This window comes from Leiobunum rupestre, chromosome 2 (genome assembly GCF_980474605.1).
Source record: "Leiobunum rupestre chromosome 2, qqLeiRupe1.1.hap1, whole genome shotgun sequence".
Lineage (NCBI taxonomy): Eukaryota > Metazoa > Arthropoda > Arachnida > Opiliones > Sclerosomatidae > Leiobunum > Leiobunum rupestre.
The window spans coordinates 78,220,121-78,237,116 of NC_143385.1; the positions used below are offsets into that span (position 1 = coordinate 78,220,121).

The 16,996-nt window shown below is 36.0% G+C and overlaps 1 protein-coding gene across 1 annotated transcript; it reads right to left on the reverse strand.

Moving 5' to 3' along the window:
- Positions 1-1,940: 1,940 nt before the first annotated feature.
- Positions 1,941-15,984, reverse strand: LOC149959085 (uncharacterized). The gene is made up of 5 exons (XM_090165141.1): positions 15,956-15,984; positions 14,132-14,435; positions 8,992-9,025; positions 2,593-3,855; positions 1,941-2,197 (listed from the first exon to the last, which is right to left on the reverse strand). Exons 2-4 carry the CDS (start codon positions 14,417-14,419, stop codon positions 3,053-3,055), a joined length of 1,125 nt encoding a protein of 374 aa, XP_090021267.1. The 5' UTR covers positions 14,420-14,435; positions 15,956-15,984; the 3' UTR covers positions 1,941-2,197; positions 2,593-3,052.
- Between the last annotated feature and the right edge of the window lie 1,012 nt (positions 15,985-16,996).

Sequence of the window (16,996 nt, forward strand, 5' to 3'; positions counted from 1 at the left end):
TTTCCTAACGTTTTATTCATTTATTTCCTAACTTTTCATTTATTTCCTAACGTTTTATTCATATATTTCCTAACTTTTTATTCATATATTTCCTAACTTTTTATTCATTTATTTCCTAACGTTTTATTCATTTATTTCCTAGCGTTTTATTCATTTATTTCCTAACGTTTTATTCATTTATTTCTAACGTTTTATTCATATATTTCCTAACTTTTTATTCATTTATTTCCTAACTTTTTATTCATTTATTTCCTAGCGTTTTATTCATTTATTTCCTAACGTTTTATTCATTTATTTCTAACGTTTTATTCATATATTTCCTAACTTTTTATTCATTTATTTCCTAACTTTTTATTCATTTATTTCCTAACGTTTTATTCATTTATTTCCTAACGTTTTATTCATTTATTTCCTAACGTTTTATTCATATATTTCCTAACTTTTTATTCATTTATTTCCTAACGTTTTATTCATTTATTTATTAACGTTTTATTCATTTATTTCCTAATGTTTTATTCATTTATTTCCTAACGTTTTATTCATTTATTTCTTAACGTTTATTCATTTATCATTTCACCATCGGTTTCATTTCTAAATCGATTTATTTTCACATTACTTTATAATGTATAAAAGCCTTAAAGGGAATAGAACCTACAACGCGTTCTTTATGGAAGACCCCTTCAATTTCCTTTACTCCCTTCCAGGGTTGGAAAAAAGCCGGCTTTTTGAAAAAATCCAGACCAGTGGTTTTAATTGGCTATAACCGGTTTTGTTTTCGGTTATATCCGGCTGAAATATAAACAGTACCTTTTACTTATGTAAGTAGAAATTATCTGCAGTTATTGCCGTAAATAAGAAACTAAACAAATAAAGCGAAATAACTATATAAAATAACTGAATTCTTTTGATTTCCTCCGGAAATTCCCCCTGGTTTTTGTGTATGACAGAAGCGAGGTAGCGAACTTTGGAACTTTAAACCTACCGAAAACTGGTAAAAGTGAACCGGTTTCTAAATATGAAACAAAAAATAAACTAAATTTCTAAATAAAAACTATTAATTTACTAAAATATTCATATTGTAATTTTTTTTTTAAAAAGCCACAAAAATCTGGATTTTTTCAAGTGGATATAACTGGATTTAACCAGGTGGCTATAACCGGTATGGCTGGTTCTATACCAACCCTGCGGAGTCCCTTCACAATCAGCGATTATCAGCGCCGCAATTGTGAAAAGCCATGGGAGGCAGCGGACAATATTGGAACCCTCGGAGGGCGACAGAAATACCAGAGGTTATATTCCCTTTAAATTAAAAATTGCTTTCCGAAAACATTGCTGTTACTTGGATCAAGAATGTATTTATTTCTAATTATGGAAATTACTTTGTTGAGACGCTTCTTAGCGTTGCTCCGAATCCCCCGCATGCTCGAGCAGCAAGCCCCTTCTCCCGAAATCTGATTGGTTTCCTAAAACTGACGTCTTCCGACGCGATTGAAGCACACGCCGGTGACGTTTCTCCTTCCCCCATCTAATTCCGGGGGGAAATTAGGCCATGTTGTCCGCGGTTCGTCTCGGAAGATGAAGACTACAAATCCTGGAATATAAAATTGTATCCCCCCAATGCGGGTTCCCCGATCTTTCCAAGGCGACTCAAACCTTTGGACACACGATTTTTGGAGCCAGCCCATGACAGCCAGAGCAACTACTTTCATCCTTCTAGGTCATTCTAATCTCACGAAGTATAACATAAATGCGTTCTTGCTGGTACATAAGATTGACTCAAAGGTGAAAGTATTAAGAAAACGTTTTGGGTGATCAAATGCGTACTTGTTGGTACATAAAATTGACTCAAAGGTGAAAGAATTATGAAAACTTTTATTGGGTGATCAGAAAAACAGGAACCATTAGTTAATGATAAAACTTCGAACAGATAAATTTTTATTTAACAAAATTCGGTAAAAAACGATAAAGACTCCAAAAGATCAACATTTAAATAATAACTTCTGGTATTTTTATATTTTCACTCATTCAATGAAATTGAATTTCATTTAAAACCCACGTAATTTGTCTAGTTTCCAATGAATCAGAATTGGTCGAATGGTGCTGGACACACCGATACGACTCTTAAAAACTATACAGAGGTCACGAGCTCTCACAAATACGTGTCTTCTGTCTTCATGTAGGATGAAATGGACATGCACTATGAAAAAACAGTCACTAGCTAATGTAACTTAATAAACATAACTATGACACTGAATTATTTCGGTTAATGATAGTCTGTCGCTGTGTGATTTATCTTTGTTCAAATGATTGTCTTTTAATCTTTTTAATCAAAATCTAATCATCCTTATCGTGATTTAATAATCTTAATCGTTATTTAACGGGCTTAATCGCTATTTAATCGGCTTAATCACTAACTCGATTTAATCATCTTAATCATGATTTAATCGATCAAGGGTGCAAACGTAATCATCGAAGTGAGCTGCCCCTCTAAGACTAGTAAGAGCGCGCTGAGCCAGTCCTTGGCTACAAAATTATTTATATGGACCGACTATCATTAAGAAAATAACGTCGGGAGAATAGTTAGTCTTATACTTATGCTTCCAGGAATCTATCTATGTATATACTTGGAATGTCTTAGGCAGTCTATGGTGGCTCTGATGATTATCATAGAAACGGGCGTGGTTTACAATGGAGATTGCGCAAGCGACATGCAAAGATAGACTCGGCTCCTAGACGACATTAAGCCTTGTCTAGAATAGAAGATCATTTACCTCCTTGCTCTTTTTAAACCATCTAAATACGCGATTTTTCACGAAACTAGAACAGTTTTAATTTTCTGATAAGTCTATTTTCCGAGTTATTGTCCTTTTTTTCTTAGCGATGGCCGCCAGGTAATGAAGTTGCAAAAACGTGCAACGTCTTACAAACGACGTGATTTAAGCCCCGCCCGTTTCTGGAGCATGGTGGTAGTGGTTCAGTGGATCCTCAGCCATTCCAAGTAAATACAAACATAGTTTTCTAGTGCTTCTGATGTTATTTATATCACAGCTTGTCACAGCTCAGTTGGGTTGAAGAACATGGATAAAATGTCTCCGGATGATTCTGTCTGCGAAACCGTGTGGCAAAGGCCTAATTCGTCGTAAAAGCCAAAATATATTCGATCATCTGAAGCGTTGTCATAGTGACAAATGGCTCGCTCAAGAAACGGAAGTTCTTCGTCGAAACTTATTTCGGCTTCACAAAATAACGGTTCGAGAATAGAAGCAGATTCGATTTTAAGTACTTCACTAGCATCCGGTTTCGCCGTTGATAAAATAGTTTGTAAAATGTCCGTTTGAAGACCGGTGGGGTATATCGTAAGTGCACCAATAATTCGACCATTTTCGTAGTCTGAATTTTCTAGACTAGCAATTGTTGTTTCTCTCGACTTTTCGCGTTGCACGTTAGTTAAGTTCAAATGATAATCGATTGACATTTTGCGCCCATCGGGTTTCTCAACGTCTTTGACGTTCTTTGCTAAATTATTTCCAAAATTTGCGGTTTCCTGGGAATCTCGAAAACCGGGTAAAGCTGTTCTCGTTAACACCTTCGACGTTCCGTTGCCGCCTGGTAACGACTCTTTCTGCGATTTTAAGCATTTGCTGTAATTGGCATTAGACGCTGATCGTTTTTCGCGCAACGAGTTTGTTGATGAATCACGCGAAAGACTATAGTTTATTTCTGCTTCTTTCGATGTTGTGGTCAATCGGTTATTTGGAGGTTCTGGATTGAGTTGCGGAACGATGAACGGACTGCAAACTGGAAATGGAATCAACGGCAAGGGAGCAGACACGTGACTAGGTTCTGTTTGTGGTACTAAACGTAAGAAACCAGTTTTCAAACCATTGTAAAGGACAAAAAAATGGAGTTAGGAAAGCTACGTGGCCGAACCTCCTCAAATTGCACAGTAACATTGAATATAATAACAGCGCCAACACTTATTGGACGCTGTGTCTTGCGTAACAATAAAATAAAAAACCACGAAGTTAAGAGAGAATTGGTAAACGGAAATAAAATCCAAAACCAAAAAATCTAAGGATAAAAAATCATAACCAAAAAATCTAAAATAAATTAAATCCACGGACATTTAATCCAAATAAAAATATGATAAGAAAATGTAAATGTCAATAATTAAAACTGATAAAAATAAAAATAATTAAAATGATTATTAGTTCATTCACAAATTCCATGTCATGCAGGTTATTACTTTAAATAAGGGGAAGGAAAAACTTTGTTACAACGGCTATATGTATGTTGTTCAAGTACGTGGTAAATCACGTATTCGCTGGCGGTGCTCAAAATCTAGTTCAATTAAGTGCAAAGCCATTCTTAAAACTACACTAGAAATAGATGACCCCAAGATTTCAATAGCTCACAATCATCCGGCAGATCCCGAAGAAGTAAAGGTTGCCAAATGCATATCACAAATCAAGGACAAGTCGTTAATATCGCGAACAAATCCGGTAGAATAATTTGCAGAGGGGTGGAAATGCTTGACAATGTAACTAAGTCACGTATGCCAACCGAGGATACATTGAAAGATTTTCTGTGACCTTCAACTTAGACTTAAATGTCTTTGTGAAGAATATTCAAATAATGTTCGTTGTTTACCTGACTTTTTAAATGCGATTTCGTATAGCATTAGATTTCGACAATAAATTTAATTTTTTAAATAAAGACAATTTGGCTTTTATTTACATGAATTTTTTATCCGTGAGATATTTTGGTTTTGGATTTTTTATCAATAGATTTTTTAGTTTTGGATATTTTGTCCTACATTTGAGAGAATTGCATAGAAATTTTAAAAAGAACATTGAAGCTAGTACTAATTAATTTGCTACAGACGACTTTCTTTGAACTAAGTCAAGTTCCTCCGTTCAGCAGTGTCACTGCGCAGTTTGAGCAGATTCTGCCAATTAGGATTTCCCCACTGGCCTCTATGGGCGCAGTTTAAACTGGGTTGTAAACTATTCCATCTTTTAAATGTCCCAGAAATGAGACGAACATTTCGCCCAGTGCGACATCCCTATTTTCCTCAACCCTTAAGGTTTTACATTACACATAACCTCAGCCACACTTCCATCCTCTCAATCATAAGTAATATAATAACAATAAATATGCCAATTAACAAAAATTATCACCGAACTGATTGTCAGAGCTATTGCGCAATCAAGGTTTATAATAATTTAATAATAATTATCAGCTAGGCTTATATCCAAGGCACCACCATAGGCCTAAGTCATCAAGCGACTTTTAAATCCAGTATTAATCTCGGTATTAGGTGGGTACTATTCGCTTGTTTTGGTGGATATAATTACTCTACGCCGTGAACTATTCGTCAAGGTCAGGGTATTGGGGCTACACTTTTTACACCTCCTCAAAAGCGGGTGTAAAGAGAGTAAACGGATCCAAACCTCCCGAATTTTGGCCAAAATTAAGAAATGGTCCGCTACAAAATATATTTACATTTTAGTAATAAGGAAATAATGGAGAGTGAAGCAGCACCAAATGTTTTTAGCTGTGACCCCTAGCGGCGAAATTACTTTCCCTGGAGGAACACCGGGTCTCCGTTGGTGTCATTCGATAGATCGTGTTGAAATTGGAACGTGGTAAAAATTCACATTCATTAGTTATTTCAAACAATAGTTACAACTAGTTGAAGGGTTGGAAAAGGCCATTTTGGAGCATGTTAACACGCGATTTATTCCGAAAGACGCGCGTGGATAACTCTAATTTTTCAAACGTTTATTAGTAATCGTAAACATTAGTCCATTTCATAATTTTTATAAGTTTCCCTTCGCAACCTTTGGAGAATGTTGGGTTTTAAAATTTGGAAAATATTATCGAAAAACTAGGCTGCAATCGCCATAATTGGCTATAAATTTTAGTAGCCTGCAATTAAAGGCATGTTTATTAATTGGGTAAAACTAATTTACGTATATAAATAGAAAGTAAATGAAGACGTTCGAAAGTAAAAAATAGAAATGTTTTTGGGGAAAAGGGGGTTTAAATATTTATAAACGTATTTTATCTTCTTAACGAATGACTTCTTAGTAAAGAGGGATGAGGTAAAATAATTTATCGTTATAAATTTATCTTTGAAATATTTTTTTTGTTTGAAAGTTTGTAAGCTATTATTCATTTGAGTCATTTTAAAAGGCCCCACCGCTGATTGAATTTTAATGGTTTGCTGAGGAAGCTCCCGAAAAATACTAGAATATGATTAGCCTGTCCTGCTATCACGTGGTACAGTGAAGCTGATGGATTTTCACCCAGATTTTTAAAACGCTGGTGGAGCCCTTTAATTAAAGGATGGTATGTTCTTTAAAGGGAATATAACCTGCAAAGCAATCTTTATGGAAGACCCCTTCAATTTTTCAAATTTCCCTGTACAGTGGCGTCAAACATTTTGAAAGCCAAAGGCAAGAGCGGCCAGAGCTGCAAATGTTAGTGTCCCACTCTAAATACCTGTTAGCGCTTACAACCCGTTAAGGCAAACTGCTCTATCTCGTGGATCTTCCCTCTTCCCATCGTACCGTAAAGTTCTTCAGGCTAAGCTACTCTGCAGACCGGCTGTTGTGAATGTATCGGAAACCGTAGCATTGGTTTCTTTTCGAAGTCTTTTAGACAACACTGTAGACCGCATTGTAAAACTTCTCAGATATGCCAATACCGTTAATCAAGAAAATGTACGATTGACTCTTTCTGTTTCTTGGGGTTTTGATGGGAGCACTGGTCAATCGCAGTATAAACAAAGTTTCGGCTGCTCTATCGATTCCAGTGACTCAGCCCTATTTGTAAGATCTATAATTACTATGAGCCTTAAATCAGAAAATGGCCATATCATCTGGACTAACTTACCCCGCAGTCAGTACGCTTCTCTCGGCCATTAAGAATTCAATTGATGAAAGAGTCAAAAGAATCTATATTAGCGTAAAAGGATTGGGTAGAGCGGCAAATTGAACATTTGCAGAAGTTCACTTCAAATATATCTGGTTTAGCAGTGTCAATCGATTTTAAACTTAATCTTACTGTAATCGACGGCAAAGTGCTAAGCATCATATCTGGTGCTTCGTCTCAACAGTGCTGTCCAATCTGCGGGGAAACACCTACCCAATTTAACGACATCCATCTTATAAAAATTATGAAATGGACTAATGTTTACGATTACTAATAAAAGTTTGAAAAAATAGAGTTATCCACGCGCGTCTCTCGGAATAAATCGCGTGTTAACATGCTCCAAAATGGCCTTTTCCAACCCTTCAACTAGTTGTAACTACTGTTTGAAATAACTAATGAATGTGAATTTTTACCACGTTCCAATTTCAATACGATCTATCGAATGACACCAACGGAGACCCGGTGTTCCTCCAGGCAAAGTAATTTCGCCACTAGGGGTCACAGCTAAAAACATTTGGTGCTGCGTCACTCTCCATTATTTCCTTATTATAAAAATGTAAACATAATTTGTAGCGGACCATTTTTTAATTTTGGCCAAAAATCTGGCTCTTTGAAACACCGTGCTCCGCTGTCTCGAATTTATCTGATAAATAGACACTGGCGGCCATTTTGTACAAACGGTTTTACTCTGACTCAAGCTATTCGCCACGACATAATCGAAGTAAAATGACGTCATAGGCTTGCTCTTCTTACCCTACTCCGAAATAGTTAGTGTAGGGAGCATGAAGGGCTTGCCACCACCCTCCTACGCATTGTAACCCGGCCACCTGAATTAATGGTTTTAAAAGTCGCTTGATAACTTAGGCTTAAGGCGGTGCCTTGGGTATTAGCCGAGCTGATTATTATTATTATTATTATTATTATTATTATTATTATCACAGAACAAGCGAAGAGTGTGAAAATAAACTACTACCAAAGAAGATAATATACTACTTATTTCGGGTGAAAGAGTCAGTGTCGAAAAAAGGTTCGTTCAGTAAATTATTATTAAAACAATAGGAAGTGTCAAACTTATTGTTATTATGTTACTTTCGATTAAATGCAGTACGATCTTGGACGAATAAAATACTAGTTTGCGGCCTTATTTCTTTTACGGCGCTGGTCGCTTGTAGCGCCACGGTGTACGATATTGACAATATTTCCACCGAAATATTAAACGCAGTAGAATCTTACAACACTTAGCCCTAATAGTTTTGTTCCGTGTGATAATATAATTAAAGCATGTGGCAGATCGACGTGAAGTAGCTCTTTTATCAACAGATGTCGTTATCGTCGTAATCAAAACAAGATAGTTACGCTACATTTTGACCCAAAAGGCAGGTCCTTATAGGTACCCCCTCGCGTTGACTGAATAGTTTGTAAATTGGTCAATATCATAAATTACAGTAATTATAAACAATATTTTACATGGGATATGTAATTTAGGTTAAAGGAAAGCCCACTTAATAGAGCATAAGTTGTCTAACGATAATACTCTACAATGTCTCTCTGACAAGTTGACAACGTTATGATTTTACGCTTTTTAATTTTAGCTTCCTTTGCACCACGCTCTCCAGTAAAGTCGCATTTTTCGAAGAATTGGATAATTCATGGCCATCTCTAATAACAGGGGCCTTTTCATAATACAGGTGGCAAGGATAGAGCCGACAATTGCTTTAATATAAGATTGGTATAACGTAAAAGCATAAGCATTCCAAATTGTTTTGGAAAATGTAGTGATTTCATCTAGGTTTAACACTAAATATTGTATTTGAAATTATTTTAATTATCAGCCTTTTTTTTATAACTAACGATTTAGCGATATTTTCACTCCTAAAATCTTAAGTTTTTACACATTTGGGTGGAAAAATTCGCAATTATCTCGGTAGGAAAGCTGGTTTAAAGAATCTGGTTTACGCTTATGATTCGGGTCCGGTAGATTATTCGTCCAACGTTGAATATTCGTGGAAGAAATTAATACATTAGTGATATATAAAATTATAAAACTCTTACCTTTTTTCGAGCCAGATTCGTCACAATGGATTCCCTAAATGTTGAATAAACTCAATTAAGTATTTTGAATCTCTTACATAAAGGGAGTATACATTTGGCACTACATGGCACCAACTGAAAATTACGATTTTAGAAGGTGGGTAAGTCACCCAAAGGCAGTCAATAAAATCATCTCATACTGTTTTGAAGTAGAAAACTGTCCGTTTGGCGGTACACAAACTATATTTAAAGAGTCTTCAGGGTGACCAGGGAAAGGCTTTGAAAATTTTATAGGAAAATAGAAATTTTAGAGGCCAATTATGGGAAACAAATTAGGACAATTATAGTAAAATAAAGGACACTAAATAGGAAAAAATAAGGTAATTATTGCATATCGGTTTACCTAGAATATTGATAATTTTTTTACACTGCTTTCTTGCATTATTGGATCACTTAGCGGATATATAAAGCCCGTACATTTCAAGATTTTGTTCGAAAGTGGCAGTGTTTTCACTAACAATTGTTATATGACACGTAAAAAAAATTCTTTCTTTTCAAAGGACCGTGAAATTATAGGAAAATATAGTTAAATAATTAAAAATTAAGGAATTTATAGGAAGGCATTAAAAATTAGGAAATATAGTTTGGTCACCCTGGAACTGGAATGTTTCTGATGCATCAATGAATTTACCATTCCCGCCACCAGGTTTAACAGAAGCTAGTAAAATTTTAATTGTTTGATTAAAAATATTGACCATTACTAGTTTTGATGATGTTTGGAATCATCATCAGTACTGGTCAATATTTTTAATAAAATATTTAAAATTTTACTATGCAACGGTGGATTTTATTATTTTATTATAATTAGTTTTAATGCATAAAACTAAATGTCAGCTTGGCAAGTTGGCATACGAAAATCCAGCAATTTATATTGAATTATTTTGCAATTAATACCCTTGATTTGTCTCAAATGTTTTGCAAAATGTGTCTATAGAGTAGGCCGATTCTGAGTAGAACCTCCCTTGGGCGCGATTTTCTGGTTATTCAGAATAGCTGTGGGTTTAAAAATGATCGGGGCTGCGTTCAGTAAGACACCACGGAGAAAAAACGATGATATTCTGACGCAGGGTTCATACAGCTATTGGCAATAAACATTCAGAGTGCCCTATATGTGAGCAGTTCATTGCAATTTATTATGAAATTCTTCAGCAATGATTGCATGGCAGTCGCTATTCAGCAGACATCTTTTACGCTCGGGCTTCCGTTGAATTCCAACGTTAAGATAATTATATCAAAAGTCAAAATTTTTGCCAGAGATTCCAACAGTAGACCGGTTTCGCCCTTTTGGGGCTCATCAGTACTGTGTAGGAACTCTGGCTTTACTCGGAGATCTGCCGAAATCAGTTAAACTAATAAACATTGGAATCTCTGGCTAAAATTTTGACTTTTGATATAATTATCTGAACGTTGGAATTCAACGGAAGCCCGAGCGTAAAAGATTCTGCTGAATAGCGACTGCCATGCAATCATTGCTGAAGAATTTCATTATAAATTGCAATGGACTGCCCATATATAGGGCACTCTGAATGTTTATTAGTTTAACTGATATCGGCAGATCTCCGAGTAAAGCCAGAGTTCCTACACAGTACTGATGAGCCCCAAAAGGGTGAAACCGGTCAACTGTTGGAATCTCTGGCTAAAATTTTGACTTTTGATACAGCTATTGGCAATCTGATTTCCCTGATATATCCATGTTTTCCCACGGAAATTTCCCGATTTATCCAGGTTCAAGATAACCGTGAATATGATTTACAGTGTAACTCTTTTCATGATTGTCATTTAAGTTAAATTGGCTCATTACTATATTATATAGTATCAGAAGTAAATGAACCGAAGTTATTGGAATTGACTTGAAAACTGATAAATCTAGTTAAAACGAAGCTGATGTACGACCCCATCTACTTCCACGATAAATTACACTAGATAATTGTGGGTACTATTTTCCTTTTAAAAGGCTTCTTTTCGCTCGTTCCTGGATTTCGTAAGAGTAAGGTTATGACGTCATTTTACTGTGGTGGATAATAGTTTTGAGTCTGAGTAAAAACGTTTTTCCAAAATGGCTGCCTGTGGCCATTTAAACGCACCCTCGCCAGCTGAATTTTATCACATAGGTAGCTTTTAGTTCTTTTATGAAAAAGAGATGGCGATGGAGTCTAATGCGACGCGTGCTACGAGCTATTCTAATCTCAATTAAATATTTATTGTAAAAGTCGAACCTTAGAGTAAAAGTATATGTGGGAAGGAATGAACTATATGCCCCAAATAGTTAGAAATCAGTCACTCCAGGGGGCTGAAAATCCTCTTCCGCTACCTTTGGCTGTACAGCATAGTTAGAGAAACCTCCGCTAACTCTCATTGCCGCTACTATCTCATAGAAAAAAATTTAAAGAAAATAAGTAGTCCCGAACTCGACGCTAACACAAATTTTGAGCTTGCGAGAGTGCGTTTAAGCAGATAAATTGTGGCTATCAGACGACAAAATTCGATTTTCTCCTTTACGCCTTTCCAGAAGGAGTACAAAAAGTACACTTTTAGTCCGAGAACAGGCGAAAAGAAACCACCTTTCGTAAACTCCTTATATATTCCGCTCTAAAAATTGCGTAAAAAATTGTGAGCGCGCGTTTTGAAATTATGTAAAGACACGCATCATTTCAATATCACGTGTTATTTTATCCATTGAAATGTAACTTAAGCCTATCAATGGATAGCATCAGTACGGTGTTTAGCTGTTTTCTCCGAGATACAGTAGGTGGCGATAGTGAAAACTTAGGCTCGATCTTAGCGCGTGAAATTTTAAAGGATGCTTTTAACTATGGTTCCATAAGGAAAACGTCTCCAACATCGCCAATATAGCGGTCTGATAACTTCGGTTCATTTACTTCTGATGGTACTTATTGCTATTATGTTACTTTTGATTACATGCTGTGCGATCTTGGACAAATAAACTACTAGAAAAACTTATTTGATTAAAATTTGTATTCATTACTGCAAACTTTCTTAACTCTCATAAATTTCCCCGATTTTTACAAAACAAATGGGGATTTTCCTGACTTTTCTGTGAACAATCGATTTCCCGGATATTTCCAGGTTTTCCAGGTGTGTATGAACCTTGGTTTCCGACGTGGAATCTTACCAACCGCTTTTCTAAGATCATTCCCAATTTCGTCAAATGGCTCCCACTTGAAGCTACCTCGTGCGTGCAAAATTCCCACGCATACAAAGAATTTAGCTATAACGACATTTAAATTAATGCTCGCTCCATTCTTCGCTACTACAGCCGATAACTTTGTCGAGCAGCTGATGAGCAACGTGACGTTGAAACGGAAAATGCGAAAAACCGTACAACAAGAATTAGGACTCAATGTTTATATTTTGACTCAAATAAACCATCGATTAAAGCAAGTGTCAGCTCTTTTTTTCAACAGTGATAGAGACTGTTGCCGACTTTTAAGCAACAGTCGGCTCTATCATTCAAGTTGAAATCCAGTAAATAGAGCATAAGTTGTCTAACTATAATACTTTTCAATGGCTCTCTGACGACGTTATCATTTGGATATTTTAAATTTTAGATTCCTTTGCACTAAATAGATGGCACCACGCTCTCCAGTAAAGTCGCGTTTTTGAAGAATCGGGTAGATTCGTGGTTATCTCTAATAGCAGGGACCTTTTCATGGTACAGGTGGCAATGATGGAGCCACCACTTGCTTTAAACAAACACCTTCTAAAACAAAATATTTAAATTATATTAATTCAGGTATTTAAAACTAATACTAGCATTTAGTTTTATGTAATTAAAAAGATGTGTACCAAGACTTTGATTTAAATATTTGGACCTAAGCCTCGGTCATAAAACTCAATCGATCTTCAAAGCGAGTGTGCTCAACACTTTGTGAAGATATTTTATCCATTCACATGATGCAACTCAGTTTAGAATAGTGCTGACCAACAATGTTTTGCGAAAATGTTGGAATTTCGATTTGAAATTAGATACTTCTGCCAGTGGGGTTCAAATTATATAAAATACCTGAGAGGGGTCAAGAAGGAGTGAAATTTTAGAACAGCCAAAGTTACACTCAAGGGACGGGGCTTGGACACGGAAACCCTGCCCATGTCTACGCCACTGACTTCTCGTAATGATTTATAACGCCCTAGAGGCTAGATCGACTTAATTGTATCGAAAGAACTGAAATCCAGGGCTTATGTGGTTCGTCATTTGAGAATGAAATTGAATGGTAGTGCAAGTGATTGCCAAAGCCATTGGCTGCGCAAAAGAACCAAATTATCACCCTTTCCTGGTCTAAGAATACACTAATAAAGGTATGAAATCCCCCCCCCCCCTTTGACTATGCATGAATATCTTGTATTGTGGAGGGGTTCATAGTGCATAGAGGAGGGTCCCAACTTGCATTAGCCTACTCTGACAAAGGGGAAAAAGACCAAAAATTACGTTTATCTTCTTGCCAAGCTACCGGTCAGTGCTATCTCATTTTCGCCTAGCTACCACAGTTGGCCGGAAAATTTCACTTAAAATGTAGCGTAAATAACAGAAATAATCAATTAAAGGGAATATAACCTCAGGTATTTGGTGTGGAACACCAACGCTTGCAGCTCTGGCCGCTCTTGCCTTTGGCTTTAAAAATGTTTGGCGCCACTGTACAGGGACATTTGAAAAATTGAAGGGGTCTTCCGTAAAGATTGCTTAGCAGGTTATATTCCCTTTAAAAGCGTGTATGGCTCATTTGGTGGTTTCTTTTCGCCTGTTCTCGGACTTAAGTGTACTCTTTTTACCCTAAAACGTTTTATTCGCCCGTTCCGGGGATGAGAATTGCGCCATCTCATAAACTATTTGCTTGTTCCGGAGTATTAGGGTTACTCTTTTTACTCCTTTTGGAAAGGAGCTGTAAAGGAATCAATCGGATTTTGTCGTCTGGTAGGCAGAATTTATCTGCTACCGACAGCCATTTTTTACTCCGACTTATACCATTCGCCACCACGGAATCGGAGTAAAATGACGTCATAGCCTTACTCTTCTTACCCTACTCCGAATTCCCGGAACAAGCGTAAAGAAACCACCTTCTGTTTTCGTTAGCTCTGTACTAACCTTCAAACTACGGATGTAGTGTCTGATAAATTTCCGTGACCGAACGCTGATGGTAGCGTATTCTCCCTGGTCCTGTTCGATGAAGATCTCCGAGTGTGTTTCGAGAAACGTCCGAATGGGTCTGGGCGAATATTGCAAAATAACGTAACTACTTAAATGATCGGGTGCGTTGCGAAGAAGTTTTCCGAACTCTTTTTTATACACACATCCCTCGTATTCCTTTTTTATCACATCCACGAAGTAGTTCATCAGCTCTTCTTCAATTTGGGGAAAAGATGACACTTCCATAGCTTTTGATCTGTCTCTAATAATTATAATATAATAATTGTAATAATTTTCTTCTAAAAGGTTTTGGGCAGAGATTCTACTTCTACAGTCGATAGGTAACGGTTGACTTTTACTATCATTTATTGAGGAAAGGCGAGGGAATTTTAAGAATTTGTAAAACGTCAAGGAAAGGTTAGGGAATTTTACGAATTTGTAAAACGTCAAGGAAAGGTTAGGGAATTTTAAGAATTTGTAAAACGTCAAGGAAAGGTTAGGGAATTTTAAGAATTTGTAAAACGTCAAGGAAAGGTTAGGGAATTTTAAGAACTTGTAAATTGTCAAGGAAAGGTTAGGGAATTTTAAGAATTCGTAAAAAGTCAGGAAAAAAATTTGGCCTTAAAAAGTCAGGGAAAATCCCTTAACATGGTTAGGGAAAACAAGGAATACTTAGGCCATTTGTGGCAACCCTGTAATACCTTAGCGATCAGAGTAGAATAACCAATAATATCAATTCAACCACACGGAGCCTTGGAGGTTCCGATTGTATTTACTTTTGGTAAAAGGGTAATTTTCCAAAATTATGTAAAAAAAGTGATAATCAAGATTGTAGTATTTATATTCGAGATAATGACTATGTTTAGACAAAATTTATCGTTTCTCCAAACAACTCATCTTCTAGAGAAATTGTATTTAGTTGAATAATTACCCTTTCTACCATCTGGTGCTAAGATGGACGGTGCCCTTCGCGTTTTACGTCATCACTTGAGCCAATCCGGAGACAGGCGTTTGTTTCCGGATTTCAATATTTAACCAACCAAGAAAATTATTATTCTTAGAAAAATATAAAAATAATTGATAATCATAAATAAATGTTTTTTTTGGTTGAAATTTTTACCTGTTTTCGTTTAATCCAAAAGATTATATTTTACGAAATAAATTTTGGTGCAAAGCCTCGGTTATGTTAAAAATAGCCAAGTTTCCCATCAAAACTACTTTTGAGTGGCGGCGCGTGACCAACGTCATAATAACGACGCACCCTCCCATCTTAGCGGCGGAGGGCAATCTATCTAATACAGTTCGTTGAAATCAATATATTTATGGTTATATCCTAGTTAGTGATAACACGTAACGAGTTAGAAAAATCAAAGTTACTTTTGAACAATTAAGTCAGGGTTAAATTGGGTTTGGGTAGTTTGCGCGAGGGGTAAGACAGTCTCAGATAATCTGTACACCGAGTTCGTGCATTTAGCACTGTTAAAGGTACATATTTTCAAGAGTTCGCGAGTTCCATTAAGCATTGTCAAAGGTACGGCAGTGTACACCGAGTTCGCAGAGTGTTTTACCCCTCGAGTTTGCGTAAGAACGTGGTTTTCAGAAGAAAAAAAAAACTCTTTCGGTTAAAATATTATCCTAACAAAAAAAAATAGATTTCGTGTGTTCTACTGTATTACAAAGCTTCAAAATATATATATATATATGTACACTATGTTATGTCTTACGTCTTACAAGGAGAGAGTAATTTATAAAATCGAAATTTTGAAATTATTTAGAACTTACGGCAATTGTGAAAAACAAGCCCCCCTCGATAGGTCCTTTAAAACTTGAATAAAAATGAAAATATTTCTAAAAACCTCTGCTATTGCTAAAACGCCGTATAATTAGCAAATTAAAAATGCACAATAATTATAAAATTACAACTTCCAGACGATGAAGTGGATGAGGTAGTCTAAACCAAGGTTAGTAAATTTTAGGCTATAAAAACAACAACCTTTGCACGATGTCGTAAGTTCGTAACCGACTAGAGTTTACAGACCGTTAATTTTGAGACAAAAGGTAACATAACACCGCTCTCACGAGTGATGCCTGATAAACTAGACTAAAACCAAGGTTCGTAAAAATGCTCCGGGTTTTGGGGAAAAACCTTTGGGGCGGGAAAGAGGAGGCGTGTCTCGAGCTTTTGACGTCACAAATTGCAGAGAGAGAAGAAACAAGATTCCCCGCGTACGAAAAATCCTTGTAACACTTGACGCGAAGCAAGGCGTGCAAAATTGTTACAAGTGACTTACACTTTTCATCTATTTGAAAATAAAAATAATAGTTGAAATAAATGATTATTTCTAAATTAATTATAATTTACTAATTAAGAGTTAAAGACAACGAAGATTTAAAAGTACACAAAAAATTATTTTTAACAAGTTGGCAAGCCAAAATATACCTCTCCTCGGAAGCATTGTCCCTAGTGGTATTAATTTCTCGAGATGACCCTCAAAGTTATATCTCCCCAATTCAGAGTTATTTACTAATAACGTAATCCCGGTTCAATCCCGCCCGGTATAAAATTTTAATTTAAATTAAAATAATTGAGACGAAACAACCGAGATTAATTTATTCAGAATATTATAAATTAAGTAGTTACAACAGTGAGTTAGACGAACTAGAACAACGCACAATTGAATTTAACCCTATTTACAGAAAATTTTTATCAGTTAAATGTAATACGAAGCAAACTTTAATAAAAGAAATATCTACAGAGGGTATTTGTATTTTTATCGCTTACGATATAACAACACAGAAAACCTTCTTTAAACCACTTCACAC